The sequence below is a fragment of the Danio rerio genome, chromosome 5 (genome assembly GCF_052040795.2).
Source record: "Danio rerio strain M-AB ecotype USA chromosome 5, GRCz13ab, whole genome shotgun sequence".
Classification (NCBI taxonomy): domain Eukaryota; kingdom Metazoa; phylum Chordata; class Actinopteri; order Cypriniformes; family Danionidae; genus Danio; species Danio rerio.
The window spans coordinates 56,307,492-56,326,006 of record NC_141025.1 but is presented as its reverse complement, the minus strand read 5'-3'; the positions used below and the strand labels follow the sequence as shown (position 1 = coordinate 56,326,006).

General features: G+C 35.3%; 1 protein-coding gene across 8 annotated transcripts; it reads right to left on the bottom strand.

Moving 5' to 3' along the window:
* Nucleotides 1–242: 242 nt before the first annotated feature.
* Nucleotides 243–17,163, bottom strand: ubac1 (UBA domain containing 1). 8 transcript variants are annotated; one of them, XM_087252919.1, is made up of 10 exons: nt 16,725–17,162; nt 15,487–15,607; nt 15,086–15,159; nt 13,266–13,373; nt 13,088–13,190; nt 11,880–11,988; nt 7,400–7,652; nt 7,182–7,268; nt 6,884–7,043; nt 243–4,102 (listed from the first exon to the last, which is right to left on the bottom strand). In XM_087252919.1, the coding sequence occupies exons 1-9, from the start codon at nt 16,860–16,862 to the stop codon at nt 6,888–6,890; spliced, it is 1,149 nt and encodes a 382-aa protein (XP_087109045.1). In that variant the 5' UTR covers nt 16,863–17,162; the 3' UTR covers nt 243–4,102; nt 6,884–6,887.
* Nucleotides 17,164–18,515: the final 1,352 nt, after the last annotated feature.

Sequence of the window (18,515 nt, the reverse complement as noted above, 5' to 3'; positions counted from 1 at the left end):
AAGCAGCAAAGTTCCTTGATTTTTACTTTATAAATGTTTAACTCTCAGTAAGATTACTACAAAAACTGAAATAAATTAAAGCTAAATTAAATGTAGAATAAATTAAATGTATTACAAAATATTAAACATTAGTAAATATTATTATAATACACAAATGAAACTGAAACTAGTACCATCAAGACAACTTCGACTAGGCTAAATTTAGCACAACTGGTCATGAAAATAACAAGAAACACCAGAAATTTCAAAACTTTTCTTTTATTTGTCATGAAAAGACTTTTCAACAACTGGATTGAGAAAAGTTATACATTTTAGCTCTCAGACAGTGGGGGCCCTAAGTGAAACGTAGTAATGTTGTACATGTAGAAAGGACACAAAAAAAGATCAGTAAATGGTAACACAAAAGCACCAGACCTTCAAAATAGATTTCAGAACTTCTGTGACACGATAACCTTTTCAAAATATGGAAGAAAAAAAAATTAATTATGAGCTATCATATATTGCAGGTTTTCACCACACTTTCAGGGTTTAAAATGACACTGTTCCATCATATAAGCATTTCTAAACAGTACATCAAACATTTTAAAATACTGAAATCATACAGCACTTCCTACCTAACAGAGTTTACCCATGATGCCAAAACAAATCCCTCCTTAAAACAAGAAATGCACATCAAATAGCACAAATGAAACTGAAACCTGTCATCTGTTGAGGCAACAAAAATTATTTGAATTGCATAGAAGCTTGTTCTTTCTAGTCCTTGAAAACTAAAACTACACATCTCTTAAGACCAAAGAAAATGTATATTTTTCAAGACAACTGAGAATTTTAAATGCTAAATGTGTTCAAAATAACCCTGAAGCACATTTGAGGCCACTCTGACAATGAAGTGAACAGTGTACCGTTAGGTGAGGTCTTCTACAATGGTGTTAAAATTGCATGATTTCTCTAGGGATGCTTTCATGATTGGTTATATTTGGCCTCAAAATAAATAACACACAAGGATAGCACGTTCTCATTTAAAGAGCAGGATTTCAGATATATTCATAGAGTCTTCTGATAATGCGATCACTACGCTACTGTATTTGTATTGATAAAGTAGGCATTATATAGCAGATATTTGCCCGGTATGGCTAAGAAACCCCTGAGCACACACTTCACACCAACACGATTCAAATATTGAATGGAAAACACTCCACGCATGGCCAAAAAGACGACGACGAAGAAGAAAAAAGTATATTTCATTCTCTAATTCACGCAATTATCTATGAATCCAAAAATGTTTGGTATGAGCGCTTTTGTGTTAGTGAAACATTTTAAAAAATCCAAATCATTAATTGAAATACAAACTAGAGTTTGACGGAAAAAGTAAATAAACATTTATTTTTAATAATCCAAGTACTTGTATTTAAAACAGATGCTCACCTAAAAAAAGATCTTCACTGTAAGTGATGTTTTTTGCATTTCACCCCAGATGGGGTTTTTTCCCAGATGAATGTGTTGTTTAAAATAAGAGAATAAAATCTGAATTATTGTACATAACGAATGCAGACGACTGATAAGTGCAAGGTTAAAAGTTGGATGACATAATGCATACCTGTCAGTAAACACAACAAATATTAGGAGACAAGCTCGTGTAGTAGAATAAATTCATTAAGGAAAACTCTTTATTTTAGTTAGCACAAACCATTCTTCAATGTGGAAACTGGTTTCTGCCACAGGATAAAAAAATGGAAGCAATTAGGGTTACTTTTTAAATAACACAATTTTTGTCTTGTGATTTAAACCAGTAAAATCTAAGTTTATATGTGACAAATCAGACTTTTTCTCAGAAATTTGAGAGTTGAAAGACAAAAACTTGAAACTTGTGAGACAAATTGTCACTATTTGTACATCTCTAGGTTTTTAAAATACAAACTAGCAATTGTTTTTCAAAAAAAAAAGTACAAATTAAATTTGCAATTGCAAGCAAGTCAGAATTCTTCATTTATAAATTCCAATATGTCCTGATTTTAAATAACCTTTTTTTAATTGTTTTAAATGTGTCCTGTAGGCCCACAGCCTATGGCATCTTCAGTCAGTTTAATTCCCAAGAAAGTCACGTACTAACAAAAATCTATGGGGGAAAAAAAATGTAAATAAACCAACAACCAAACAGATATTTGTGGAAATTAAGCTCTTTTTTTCTTTCATTAATTCATTTTTAATGATCAATTAGTACAACAATACACACTGCTAACAATAAAGATTTTAGTATATATTTCTTACAATTGTACATCTGCAGGCTTTTAAGATAGCAACTGTTGAAAAAAATACAAATCACACTTGCAATTACAGACAAGTCAGTCAGATTTCTTCATTTATATACTTAAATATGTCCTGATTTTAAATTTGTTTACTTGTATTGTTTTAAATAAGTCCTGCAGCCTAGCATCATCAGTCAGTTTAAATCCTAAGAATGACATGTACTAACAAAAATCTATAAAAAAAAAGTTTATAAACCAACAACCAATCGGAAATTTGTGGAAATTAAGTCATTTTTTCATTATTTAATTTCAAATGATCAATTAGTGAAACAATACCCACTGCTGACAATAAAGATTTTAGTATATATTTCTCACAATTGTACATCTGTAGGCTTTTAAGTTAGCAGCTGTTTAAATAAAAGTCTAAATTAAACCTGCAATTGCAATCAAGTCAGAATTCTTCATTTATATCTCACTATTGCAGTTTTCATTTTTATTTATTTATTTATTGTGATTTTTGAAATAGCATGCTCTCACAATCCTGACTCATTCACAACACCAAACTTAAATTCAGAATTCTAGGCATTTAGTATAATATAGTAGAACTTTCAGTTTACAAATATAAGTTCATAACATGCTAATGTGAGATTTAATTCACAAATCTCAGAGGAAAAGTCTGAATTGTAAAATATAAACTGTATAAATTGTATAAAATAATATAATGTAAATTTCAATTGTTTTCCATGGCAGAAACAAGTTTCTTAATTTCCCAGCCTGCTGTAAGTACAGCAATATAGAGGCAGCAGCTTGATCATAATAGTGGATAATAAAAAGGTACTGCAATACATCACTTGAAAACCCCTGATGCAGGGGCTAGTAAAGTAAGGTAACGATCCAGTACTCATTTACGTATATAACATTTTTGTTCTAAAAGGACAAAACAAAAACTGATTCGTGTCTATTTGGACAGATTCCACCTGAATAGTCTGTTTATAGATGAATAGAATGAGAGATATAAGAAACAAATGGATCAGGTTAGATTTCATTATCTATGATATATCAGCGTACACAAGGGGCGTCCGTCAGCTCCACATCACATATCTGTACCATGTTTGAATCATCTTTAAATGAATTGCAGAAAAACTGCTGGTGCTCGCTTTCCCCCAACATATGTTCAGTTCATGTGGGTGTAAGGAACATCTATTATATCACATAATTGTTTTTGAACCAATAATAAAACTAACTGAATATATGTTTACCTCCCAGTAGAAACATTCAGTTATGACAAATGTACTGTGTGAGCTGTCATCTAATTTGGTTATAATTTGATCTTTGCGCGCAGGTAACATACAAAATTATTATTTTTTTCTTTTTAGATGACTAATTGTACAGTTACACAGGGAAATGATATAAAATAAAGCATGTGCTCAACATAATTAAAAACAGATCTTCCTAAAACATAAAAAACTAAATAATGTAGTTAGCGATTTATCTTTGTTACTGCTTTGTACAAGTGTTGAGTAAAGTTATAAATAGATATTTTCCTCTGTATATCATGATGTGAAAATGTCATCATCGTATTTTTACATTCATCATCTGTGACTTCCCACTTAAAACAATAATTAAGCCACAAACACACACACACACACACACACACACACAAACTCACACAGTTCTCTTATAAACGGTTTACATTTTCCCCTGCACTGTGGTTCCGGCTGCTCCAGCGATGAGGTGTGCTTATGTGCGGTTTAGTGTCTGGAAGATTCTGGAGATTTGGAGCATGACGGGACCCGTCTCAGGATCATTCATCCACTGTGTGCTGTTCAGCGGATTCTCCAGCATGTCCTCAAATGCTGAAAAGCCCCAAAAGTATAGATACAGTTAGGCCCATAAATATTGGGACACAATTCTAGCATTTTTAGCTCTATTCACTAGCTCTATATTATTTCAAATGTGCTATTTGCATCTAGATTCTGTTAACTGTCAATTCTCAAGCAAGCCATAATTAGGCTGAAAAAACTAAACGAACCCATCAATGAGACAGCAAAAACATCAGGCGTGGCCAAAACAACTGTTTGAAACATTCTTGAAAAAACAACTATGGTGGAAGACCAAAGAATTATTTCCCTGTGACGAAAACACTTTCTACACAACAGTTGGCCAAATCTAGAACACTCTCCAGGAGGTAAGTGTATGTGTGTCAGAGTCAACAATCAAGAAAAACAGGAAGGCCGGATTAGAGTTCAATCTGCAGTTAAAGCATACAAGTTCATTTCATTTCAAATCCATTTTGTTGGTGTATAGAACCAAAAATGTTAGAATTGTGTCAAGCTCTGGTGTTCCTAGCCCTATCTAGTGTTCTTCGTGCTTTCAAAATATTAGTCCTGCTTTCAATGCATTGGCTAAACATAAGAGGAAAAAAGATCAGATGATTTAAAAAAAAAAGCTAAATATTAGACTTGGAGACATATAGGTCAACGCCTATGAATACAGATGAACATTTTAAATATGTGCTGATTTACTGTGCCCTTTGGGTTCACTCAGAGATCATGTCTACAAAAGGCTCTCTGCACTCTGTATTCAGCTCCCAGCTTTCATTAACTATTAGCAGAATTTCTTCTAACTTAGTAGTCACTAACATTATTAAAATGCCCATACTAAACAATACACTTTTTCTCACAATCTTGTTTTAATTACTCTTTTTGCACTTGGGCAGCTAATGGACTTGTTGAGGTAAATGATTTATGTGAGGAGGGGGTATTCACATCTTTTTTTTTCCACTAAATACAGTCTTCACAACAGTCATTTGTTTTGTTTCCTTCAGGTCAGACACTTTGTTAAGAAATTGTTTCCCTGAACACCATCTTGACTATTCCTTCAGTACTCACCAGAAACATCTAATTTCGGCTATTTATAATTTAGTAAGTACACTAAACGCAGATCCTATAGTTTCTCTCAAAGAATCTTGAGAAGAATGACTTTGTGTTGGTATTGAGGAAGGTCAATGGGAAGATATTTTAAAAATGATCCATTCCTCCTCTATTTGTCTATTACAACATTATTCAAACTTAGTTAATATCAGTAAATAGATGAACAAAAATTTGCTAATGGATCATTATTCTAAAGTGTTACCAATCAGGTTTTAATAGTGTGTAAAATTTCATTTTTGGGTCCCTTTATGTTGTCTACTAATGCAGAGTTCAAAATGCACAATTTTAGCCCAGATTTTGACCCGCCGACAGGTTTTGAGAAATCGCCAACAAATGCCTAAAAATCAAAGGCAACTCGGTGTTCGTTCATGCGAGTAACAATCACACAGTGAGAACTATCAAAGACGTGATCTGAGAGAATCGCTGATGTGTCACTGACACCCGTGAGATATTTGGCATGCTAAATATCTGGAGCTGTCTGTGATTCAAAATCATGCTGTGTGGAATGTGTTCTGATTGAAAATAACATCTTCAGCCAATGAGAGAGCAGCATCCACTAGTATGGGTATCTGCAGGCCAGGGGAAGGTTGGGGGAGAAATTAAAAGTGCTTCATTTTAGTCTTTTTTGGACCCAAGAAATGAAGGAAAAACTAGTGTACATTTGTCAGGAGCACTTGTGTGTGTTAGACATGTCATCTGAGGAATACCACGACCGGCTCGACAAAGAAAAAAAGTTAAGGAGAAATTTCTAATTCCCTCCAAAACCCAGTTTAGTTTCTACCTTACTAAAGTCTTCTTTCCCATTATGTAGTTAATAACAAAACGTTATCTGGTTATACCCTGCATTGTTTTCATGTCAATTTTTGCGTGTTTGGTTGTTTAGACATTGTTTGCAGACTCGGACAAAGTTGTCGCCGATTCTTCCTATTGTAAAGTCATGCAGTGTGAAACCCCGTCGCTGATCCATCTTACAGTGTAAACACAGCAGCAACTAAATGCTGCCCCAAAGAGTCATGCAGTGTGAAAACACCTGTGAAGCAACTACTTCGAAAATCCTCTAGTCTAAACTCAGCATAAGCAAGAGGAGCAACAAGACAAAAACACAAAGTTAAGAAAAATGAAACTAAGATGTCACTGTCAGAACTGCGATTGGAAAAAAAAATGGGACATACTGACCAGCCATCACTAATATTTTTAGCACTCCAAAGATTAAGCCCTTTTTATGAGAGTGGCTAGAAAGAAAGTCACTTCCATGCCAGTCCAGACTATAACTGGAGATTGTGAGAAGCCGTGTGACAACAGCTGAATGGCTTTGAAAGTAACTGCCATGGTTTGATGAAGTGAAAATTGAGCACTTTGGCCTAAAAGCAAAGTGCTATGTTTAACACAAACCACACAGAGAACAACACCCAAATAACGTCATCTTACAATCGAGCATGGTGATGTTGGAGCATAAAAGTCTGAGGTTACTTTTCAAAATTTGAAAAACTAGCTGTGATAAGTGGCCAAATGAACAGAATCAAATAAAGACTGAAAAACCTCCATGATACCAGCAAAAATACCTTTTTTTCCAGCAGAAAACTACACAGCAGATAAAACTGCAGCTATTATTTGACTATAAAATTCCTGTTCACAAATATGTCTATGTAAACTGGCAAACCTTCTTTTCATTTATAAAAAAACAAAACAAACAAAAAAACATACGTATTTAGAGAGAGAAGTCACCTAGAAGAGTCTTGGGGTTTGTGAGACCAAGCTGTACAACGGGGTTCTCCAGGATAGCCTGAAACAGTGGACTGTTGGTATCGATGCCTTTGTCCAGATCCTCAGGACTGGGCTTTCTGTCACCGAGCAGCCATTCGCACTGTGTGGGAAAATAGATTTAACATTAAAACAAGTCACACTTTAATAAGAATCATAACTAGTTAGAAATTTGAGGCATCTTAATTAGCAGAAGAAATGACACAATATACTTGATACAATTCTTTAAGTGTTTACATACAGCTGCATCCTGTTGATTATTATTGACGCGGAGAGCATCGATCACTTCCTTCTCATCGAAGCCCATCTCCATTAGTGCAATCACTGCCTGCTTACACACAAACGACACAACGCATCTCATTCAAAATGACTTGGGCATATATTAGTGCTACAGCAATGTTTGAGTTTAAAACTCAACTGTTCTTCTTGTGTTTCTCATGACTCTCACATGACACTAACCCGTGAGTCTGGTCTGAACTCTCTTTTTCTTCTGATCCTTTTAAAGATCTCTGTCAGTTCATCCTGTTTGGCCTCGTCTATGCTGGCCTGGGAGATCAAACGAGCACGGGCTGCTAAAGCAGTGGCAGAGGCTCCTGGAGCAGGCGCTGCAGCGGCGGCTGCCCCTGGACTCTCCTGTCCTGGTAGAGGCGCATCAACCATGGGGTCATCAACATGCTCAATCAGCCATTCCATAGCCTGGGTCACAGACATGCTGCAAACAGAGTGCTTTGTTATTAGTGGCTTTTATTTAACCCAACGAGAGCTGAGATTTTTTACAGTTCATAACCCACAAAACCATCTTTTTTGTTCATTCATCTGTTGTTATCTAGATTGTGGTTCTCAACCTTTTTCACTTCGAGGCCCACCTTTTTCTCTGAAAAATTTTTGAAGACCCAAACTGATTGTCTAGAGCAGGGGTGACCAAACTCTGTCCTGGAGGGCCGGTGTCCTGCAGATTTTAGCTCAAACTTGCCTTGACACACCTGCAAGGATGTTTCTAGAGTAGAAAGCCTAGTAAGAGCTTGATAAGCTAGCCCAGGTGTGTCTGATTGGGGTTGGAACTAAACTTTGCAGCACACCGGCCCTCCAGAACCGTGTTTGGACATGCCTGGTCTAGAGAAAATGCTTATTTTAAAGCTTTATTTTTAGCAAAACATTTATTTTGCCCTTTATTACTCCCTAGTTTTTCAACATTTTATATATATATATATATATATATATATATATATATATATATATATAACTTTAAAAACACACAGACAGGTTCAAAGCTCCTGAATTCTTTCCTTCAGTTATTCTTTAAAGCTGCAGAGTATTTGGGCCTTTTCTTCATCTATTGATTTATATCCACTTAACCCCAACCCTACATGTAAAATAAAGAAACAACCCTCTAAATATGTTGAAAAAAATCGATCTGATGGTGGTTTAGTTTGTAGCCGGACATTATTGGAGTTCGCTGACAGGAAAAGTGAACGGCTGTTCATAACTGAAACACCACAGATTGTTGCTAGATCCTCCTGTACGGACTCACTTCAGTTATAAAACGCTCGCAAGATGTTAATTTGGACAACTTTGAGGATGTTTTAAAGTGTTCACACAAAGAGAAAATACATAGTTTGTGAATCAGGGGACTTGTGTGACTCTGATACAGTATGAGTTGCAGACGTGAGGCAAGCGTGAGCTGCTTATTATAAAACAACATTACCTTTACATTTGCATAACTGTTTGCTTTATACAACTGAGAACATAGTCCCAGTTGACGCGCAGCGGTTGGAAATTTAAGCCACAGTTTTTTCACAGTGAGGCTGTTTTTGCACAGTCCAAATTAGTCTGCTCAATCACAGAAAACAGGAAATGCCATTACTATTTTATTTTTAATATGACGTTTAATAATGACATCAAATAATTATAGTACAATATTAAAGGTAATTTTAAGCCATCTCACAGTCCACCTGCAGGATCGCTGAGGCCCACTGATTGAAAATCTCTGATCTATATAATAATTTAGCATGTTTTCATATCATATTCATATCTGCCTTAACGCAGCATTTCTCAATCCCCGTTCTTACGCCCTCCTCCTCTACATATTTTGCATGTCTCTCCTATTTAACAAAGCTGATTTAGATCAGCGTTATACCGCGGTCACACTTGAGTTTGAGCATGTGAATTTTGTAGTACAGTGCTGCGAAAAGCTGCGAGATTAAACAAGATGATTAGACATTTAGAAAAGCGATTTGTTCATATTTTACATATCTGTCCAGAGAGGTCATGTTTTGATCTTTGATTGGTCTTGCACAGTCACGTGATGCAATTTCCCAGGTTAGAGTTAACCAAGCTTAAACTTTGCAATGCAGCAAACTACGAAACTAGTTGCACGAACTTGCATTTTCAGTCTGACACATTCGCATCGTATGAATGGAAATCTATGGGGCCTGCAACACTGCATACTTTGGATGTCTCCTTTGTCTGTCACACCCATTACAAATCTTTCAGTCTCTGCTAATGAGCTGATGATGTGAAACTGGTGTGTTTGGTTAAGAAGACAAGAAAAACAAGCTAATAGTCCTACAGAATTGTGGGTGAGAAACACTGGCTGTTTCTCAATATGCGTTGTTCAGCTATCTTGCATCCTTGTGTTCTTGTGTAACGTCATCATCAACCGCAAAAGTTCAGTTACAAAACCCAAGACCGCAAGAACAGAGGACACGCGAAAGTTCCTGAATGTGTTCTTGATATCGAGGATGCGTTTTGTGCATGTTATATATATTCAAAAGGGGGAAAACAAGAAATCGTTGTATGAATTCCGTAGGTGATGCAGTGGCGCAGGTAATGCTGTCGCGTCACAGGAAGAAGGTTGCTGGTTCGAGCCTGGGCTGGGTCAGTTGGCATTTCTGTGTGGAGTTTGCATGTTCCCCCACAGTCCAAAGACATGCACTATAGGTGAATCAGGTAAGCTAAATTATCCATATTTTATGTGTGTGAAAGAGAGTGTATGAGATTCCATGATGGGTTGCAGCTGGAAGGGCATTCGCTGCATGAAACATGTGCTGGATAAGTTAGAGGTTCATTCCACTGTGTCGACCCCAGATTAATAAAGGGACTAAGCTGAAATGAAAATGAATGAATGAACGAATGCTGTAATGTTTTATTAATTTCCAGTTGCGTGAATGCGTGAAGGTCATGTGACCATCAAAAAGAATGCAGCATTTCATTTCTCAGAGGTAGCGTTCTCTGTTCTCATGGTCTCAGAAAGTTCATTCTACCGAGGTAACTTGGCAAGAACGGTCTCCACAAGAACACGAGTCCGTTCTCTGCATTCTTGGAATTGAGAAACAGCCAAGGAAAATGAGCTGGTGGTCCTCCAGGAACGCGGTTAAGAAACACTGATTTAGATGACCATCTCCATGCATGAACTGTGTTCTCACTGATATGTCCCTACGCAGTGTGCATTTCCTAGACCCTTCCTTATTGCTCACTACCTGCGCATGAGAAAATCTTATTTCACTTCAGAACGTTCATTCATGTATTTGTGGCATTGCCTTCAGCGTCTTACAAGTAAATTGTGAAGCATGAGCTTAATGAGAGCAAGCGCAGAGAAAAAGTGAAATGTGTAGCAGGGGGAGCACCTATTAAAGGACTGGGATTGAGAAATGCTGCCTTAAAAGGTACACGAAACACCCCAATATACAGTCCTAAAAGCATATAGTATATACAGTATGAGCATATCAATTCTACATCAAATGTCTACCAATGTGTCTCTAAAGTTTGCTTCAGCAAGGTGCTTTGAACCCTTGAAATTAAATCTTAAAAAAAAAAAAACATTTTTTTCTTTCGCTTTCCTGACTTATGACAGAGGTAATGTAGTTTTTTTTTACTTACTTGCCAGAAAATCACTAGTTCAGTTGTAACTGCAGATGTTTCTTAGGCCCTGTTCGCACCTCTTATTAACATGCATTTTACAATAATAAATAACTTGGTTCCTTCAAAGCAACATTCAGGAATGCAAGATTAAGCCTTGAAACCTTTGGATGATGTACGTGTTGGATGTTTTGTAATCAATTCCTAATTATTTGCATAATGTTTTTAATTCACCAAGTGAAATTAGCTTCCTCTGTAAAACAGAGTAAAGTGTCTAGGCAGGAGTCAATCATACATACAAGAAATCCATTATGATGCATGTGTGATCAGTCTTCCGTGTGATCTTTTGCATAATACTTTTATTCAAGGATACCTAATTAAATTACCTTTTATGTTCTAAAATATATATTTTTTAATATTCTATCAAAGCAACAGCATATTTACATATTAAAACTGTAAAACAGAATAAAGAGTTTAGGCATAATAACTGCAAATAAAATTTGTTTAATTCATAAAGCTGCCTATTTTATTAAAAAAAATTATATTTTTCTTAATTGTGTTTTTAATAAAGTTTTTATAAACATAGTATACACATAACATTTACTTAGAAAACTTACATTCACAAAAAATAAACAAATAGATAAAAAAAAAAATCATACATAAATAATATTAACAAATAAAGTGTCAGCTTAGAAAAAAAAGATAATACATTAAAATAAAATAAATAGTAAATAAATAAATAAATTGCAAATAAAGAATAATCATTGTTCTAGTACTATTAATAAGATTTGTATTTTTTTGTAACTAGTGCTAGTTTTCACAGTACTAAAGATCAGTGACATCCAATACCCAAAACTGGACAAAAAAAAACGCCATGTGTAAACAGTAATGCGTTTCCTTTTCCCACTTAGATCGGATTGACAAAAATGCCAGGTGTGAACAAGGCCTTACTGAGCTTTCATACATTTAATGCACACACTCTCTGAAGAAGAAAGCCAGTGTGAAAGCACCCTTGCAGATGTTTACTTCTGAATACTGAAGTGCATGAGATGGGGTGCGAGAACTCACTGAGAGTACTTACTGGTTTAAGCGCAGAGCCTTCACAGCACGACTCTCAGGGAAACCCATCTCAGTCAACTGCTGCAGGGCCGTTTCATCCACGCGGTCCTCCTCATCCTCATCTAACATGGCTGCCAGAGAAGGGATATAAAAATAATATTTAGGACTAATCACATACAAAACAAAAATTAACATTTACAAAATAATTTAAAGTGTACTGTGTATACCGATTGTATACATAGAAATACAAACACATCAATATATGTATATGTGTATAAACATGTATAGAAAAAATGTTTCAATAATATATATATATATATATATATATATATATATATATATATATATATATATATATATATATATATATATACTGTATATCATAAATCATATACAGTTGAAGTAAGAATTATTAGCCCCGCTGAATTATTAGCCCCCTATTTATTATTTCCCCAATTTCTGTTTAACAGAGAGATTTTTTTCAACACATTTCTAAACATAATAGTTTTAAAAACTTATCTTTAATAACCGATTTATCTTTGCCATGATGACAGTAAATAATATTTTACTAGATATTTTTCAAGACAATTATATACAGCTTAAGGTGACATTTAAAGACTTAATTAGGTTAAGGTAATGAGGCAAGTTATTGTATAACGATGGTTTGTTCTGTAGACTATCGAAACAAAATATAACTTAAAGGGGTTAATAATTTTAACCTTAAAATGGATTTTTTTAAAACTAAAAACTGCTTTTATTCTGGCCGAAATAAAACAAAGAAGACTTTCTCCAGAAGAAAAAATATTATCAGACATACTGTGAAAATATTCTTAATCTGTTAAATGTCATTTGGGAAATAAAAAAATAAATAAAAAAAATCAAAGGGGAGCTAATTATTCTGACTTTAACTGTATATTAATAAAGATGTAAATTAACTATTTAAAAAAATGTGTGCAAATTCATATATATATATATATATATATATATATATATATATATATATATATATATATATATATATATATATATATATATATATACATACATATATAATACATAAATATAACATGCACATATGTAAATATAAACTTGTATTTTCTACACAATTAGTCACGATTAATCATTAAACAGAACTACTTCACTCTCATATGATTTGCAAAGAGTGCACCAAATATTAAAAATTTATTTAATCTATTAATCCAAGTGTACATCCATACATCTATCTCTTACCATTGGCCTTTTTAAAAAGCTCTACAGCATCAGGATTCAGAGCCAGCAGCTTCTGAGCGACCTCGATAAGCGAAACTAGAATCTTTCTCAGCTCTGTCTGAAACTGACAGAAACCAAAAAAATGTCAAATGCAAAAAAGAATAAACTTTTAAGAGTAAACTGAACTGAACAGACTCACATCTCTGATGTTGTGCTGTGTTACTGTACGGTCAGTGTTACGAGTGGACAGGCTTGCTGTGGCTTTGAGGATGGCATCCTTATCTGGAGCTTTGTTGTCTTGCTTCTTCTTTCAGCAAGAACAAACAAGGGTTCAATTTTGCAGAATCATATGCCTTACACATTTAACACACACTATGTTTTAAAGGGAAAGTTCACCAAAAAATCAAAAATAGCTGTCATTTTACTAACCCTCAGGGATAAAAGGTGACTTTTCTCTTCAGCAGAATATTAGGATCAGTTCCTCCATAAATGAAATTCTGTTCTGAATTACTCACCCTCATGACATTCAGTCTTCACCTTCAGAACACACATTAAAAAACTTTGGATGAAATCCAAAAGCTTCTACATCCTCCATTGATAGCAACAGTCCAGAGATGTTCAATGTCCAGAAATGGAACAAAAAACAGTGCAAAATTTCAGTGGTTCAACTGTAATGATATAAATCTTCATGAACACAAACACTTTTCTGCAGCAAAAAAAAAAATGTAAATAAGACTTCACCAGATCAGGGGGTGCAGATTTTATGTGAAGTATGACTATTTGTTATTAAAATAAACAGCACAACAGGCCAGCACATCCACCCTGACCTTAGGCAGAAGACATGCATGGCCAACGTCATTTTTACAGTTTTTAGCCAGACAAAGGTGGAAATAAACTTTTGTGTGATTATATTTGAACCACTGAAGTGACTGGGTATGTTTGACATTCCTTTCTTGACTTCAAAAGTCTCATGATCATTGCTGTTTATGGAGGATGAGGGAGCTCTCGAATTTCATCTAAATTGTCGTAACTCGTTTTCAGAGATGAATGAAGGTCTCAGGAATTGGAATGACATGAGGGTGGGTGAGTAATAATAACAAAACTTTTATTTTTGAGCCAACTGATCCTTGTGAAATCATTGTGAAGTTTAACTCAAGCTAGTGGTTACCATCACTTTGAGAGGCAAATAAACATACACAAGCAAAAATAATTAACATCTGTGCCTCCTGACAATATATTGATGTCTGAAAATGCAAAACAATTAGTTTGTGTAAGAAACTGATCACTATTTACCACATTTTATCCACTGCCTCAGCTAAAGGGTCTGACTGTGTTCAAGACAGTCTGTGGCAGGGGTCACCAAACTTATTCCTAGAGGGCTGGTGTGCTGCAGAGTTGATCTCCGACGCTAATCAAACACACATGAACAAGCTAATCAAGGTCTTACAGGGTATACTTCTTTAGAAGCAAGTTTAAGCTGAACTCTGCAGGACACCGACCCTCTCGGACCAAGCTTGGTGACCCCTGCTCTGGGGTTTGAAATTCAAGTCACATAATGGTGGATGCAGCTATGCAGGAGTCAGAGATCACTCATGAGCAGATAATGTTTGTTTACAATGGTGAGAAAGGGCATGTGTCCTTCAAAATAGTACATAGTTGATGTTATTTTGAATGCTGCTATATAAAAAGCTGTAAACAAACAACATCAGCTGACTGAATGTTTTGTCTGTCATGAACTCACCAAGAACTGTTTGCTAATAATTTTGTAAACAAGATTTAGTTTCCGCCCAACAGATGATTTTACAAGGTCTCAATGTATCATCAGCAGCCACTGGTGATCATTTTGTTTTACTTTTAAAAATCTTTTATAGACTCTCAAAGTGCTGGTAATCATTGACTTAAAATTAATACCATTTTTAGGATTCTGCAGGGGAAAAAAATGTATGACGGACTGAGCTTAAGTAGTGCAAATTTAAAATTTGGGTGAACTATTTCTAAATTAAAACTGTCAGCAGATACCTTCTCTTCAGAAGATATGTCGGTCATTTTTGGTGGAGCTGGTGGAGGTCTTTTCTTTAACAGTATTAAACAATCTAAAACACAAACAAACATGAATCAGGGTTTGTGTCTGTTTGTATACAACATTAAATATAAAGAACATACAAAAACATGACGCTACTGCTTCATAGGTGGTTCTAAACCATAAATCTGAAAGAATTAGAAAGCTATAATAAAATTAATTATTTAAAATTGCAATAAAACTTACTGGGCTTTTTTATTAAACTGTTATGCAAATTGTCAATAAACCTTTTTATGATCTTATTCTTACTCTTCAGTTGGTAAATCACACAAACGAACAACAAGGGCCTTGAAGTATACAAGGCTAGGAGCCTGAGGACCAGTCTAACCCAAAGTTGTACCTTTATCTTTAAGATTTTCCTCAGAGACTGTTTTGGATTCAGTGAGAATTCTCTCAGTGGCAGCATGAATGAGTTTGTGATGTGTAAGGGTTTTAGGATCCTCTAGACTTCCATGGACATACTGGAAGAGAAGAGAAGAAAAACACAAACAGATATTAAATATTTTTAAAGACATACCAAAGTCTTCCAAACGGATAAATTGCATAAAAATGCAAATAATTTTCATTTTAGTTCTGGCAAAAATAGTAATAAAAAATAATAAATTGGATTTAAAAAAAAATAAATGAATTGAATTACTTTGTGAAGTCTGGTGTGAGTAATTAGTTTTTTAAACAATTTATCAAGTAAGATCTTGATTCAGCCTTGCTGTCACTCGAATAGATTACATTTTAAAACATTGTAATAATTTTATAGTATCTATGATTACTCTATACATGACCTTATAAATGCAGCCTTTGTGAGCATATGAGAATATATCTATTTTTAAAATCTTGCCAACCCCTTGACGTTTGAATAGTAGTGTATGTTAGCTTTATAAAAAATCCTATCATAAGTCTACCCCAAAAAAAAAAAAAAACAGGCAATCCTGCCAACCACCTTTATAGGGGATCTAGTAATGTGGTAGAACCATGATGCATTTAGTGTCTTTTTGTTACCATGGTCCTTTGCCATACAGTGTATGGTACTAAATAATACATGGATCCTGCTTTTTACATGACACCCCAATAGCCATCAAAGAACACCGTGATGTAGCACAGTGTATGTTCATGAAATTTGTCAATGCATTGTCATTATTACATACAGAGCCATGGTATTTTTCAGCCACATTACACACTGAAGATACAGTAGAACCAGACTTGACTTAGTATCTGCTAAAGTGCTTACAACCTCATCCACACCCATTAAACCACAAATGCTGATGAAATCTTCATTGTTTACATGAATGGGTGACAACGTGCATGGAGCAACACAATTGCGTGTTGCTAACAGAGATATTACAACAAAAAGGGCTTGTCAACAAGTTAATGTCAGCTGTACACTGTAAGTCAAGCAGTGTGACAGTGGTAGTTACAGTACTGCCTCAGAGACGGAGGTGACGGGCAAGCTTGCTAAATTATAAATAGCACTGTCGACTCGTCTGCTAGTTACTAAAAATACTTGGCAATGGCACTGAAAATCCAGCGGGCCTATCCTGCCCGGGTTGGCTAACAGTGCCAGCTAACCGATGGCAGACCTACATGCTTTAAGCATTTCTCCTTGAGTTTCTCTATTGTGGTGTCTTCCGTGACTTCCTCCAACCACTCGGATCCCTCCATTGTACAGACGTGGACCTTCAGGACTTTGCCTGCGAAGATCTTCTCCTCCTGTACGAACATTTTAGCGGCAGCTGTAGCGGTGGCGGCGGCAGCAGGACCGCAGCGCTCCCCGCTGAAGACGCTCCGCGAGCCCGCTGTCTACAGCCCGGAAAGCCGCCCTCTTCCACGCTTAAACCTGCCCTGGCAACAGACGCGAGCTCACGGTCTCATTCGAGCATTGTCAGGCCGTCCGTTCTGTAGTGCCGGCGACTCCGGAGGACTGATGTTTTTGTCGACGGGACAGATAGGTTTCCTGACTCGCCGCTGCAGGGACGCTTGCTCCGTTGACACCTGCGATCGACAGACAGCGGTCGGTACTGTGCTGTCATGCGCATGCGTCAGATCCTAAACATGATTGGTGAATGTGCGCATACACGCAGACGCGTCGTGGTCGTGCTGCAGACTATCAAAACACTAGTCGGGAGCGGCGAGACCTGATCCTGGATTTTTCCGATTAACCGTTTTACAATGTTAAAGGAAAGCTTACTACTTTTAAAAGATACTACCAGCGACAATACTAATTAAAACACATTTCACTTATAGACTCTAGCTATTTATTATAAGCTGTTGCTTATTTATTCAGTCCTGTTCTTATTATAAACAGCCTACTAGTTCCTATTTGTAGGATACATAATAAATACATTTAAGTACTAGTTTCAGTAGTAAACTGCACTATTATATTGTTATAGTAACAGATTGCACATTTTTGACACTGACTTTAAATAAGCATCTGTTATTAAGAAATGAATTATTCTGTTTTGCCATAGAGGTAAAGTTGGTTTTATATTTGCACATTCGTTCATTTAGCCGTCTCTATATTGTTTACCATGGTACTTTGAATATTCAATCGGAATTAGCATGCAAGTATGACTTCTAAACAACATTACCACTATCTAATTTACTGTGAACAATGCTGCACTTTGATAGTCATTTGCTGATATATATATATATATATATATATATTGTTAATTATTTATTTATTTTTAAAACTCATATTTCCATTCATATTTGTACAGTACATAAATATTGAAGAAAAATACTTACAGTAATTCACCCAACTGTATTTTTTTTATTTAAAGTGTGCAGCACATCCACAGAAGTCAAACTGGCTTACTACAAGTGAGATTTATTCATATTTCTATTCATATAAATATACAGTGTGCAAATATTTTAGAAAAATTCACTCAAACTTTAATTTAATGATTTTAAAGGGTGTAGTATATTCGCTTAGGCCAGACTGACTTACTACAAGTGAGATTTTTCCCATAGATTGATTCATATTTGTACAGTACACAAATATTTTTGAAAAACAGTTATTGAGTCTAAGCTGTAGGTATTTATGTAGTTCAGACACCACACTTCTCCAGAATCTTCTACTTTCCCCCTAACAGACCCGCTTTTACTTCGAAAGATCGCCTGCAATAGTTAATTTCATCTGAATTCATATTATATAAAGATATCAATAGGCCATATTAAGATTATTTGAAGGGCCTTGAATTTATTTAACCAATACAGAGCTTGGGAAAGTCTTGTAGATGATATTATAAACTTTGGCTGAAAATATTAGGGAACTAAAAATATTTGAAAATTATGTTCTTTTTAAATTGATGCCCAAATAACTAATGTTCGCCTCTGCTGGAGAGATTATAAGTGCTCAGAGCAGTCAGTGTTTAG

Coding starts and splice junctions, on each gene's coding strand:
- ubac1 (XM_087252916.1), bottom strand. CDS start 16,862: ATGTTCGTACAGGAGGAGAAGATCTTCGCAGGCAAAGTCCTGAAGGTC. Junction 11,989..13,087: donor GCTTTTTAAAAAGGCCAATG/GTAAGAGATAGA, acceptor CTTCTCTGGCAG/CCATGTTAGATGAGGATGAG. Junction 7,653..11,879: donor AAGGCTCTGCGCTTAAACCA/GTAAGTACTCTC, acceptor CTCTGTTTGCAG/CATGTCTGTGACCCAGGCTA.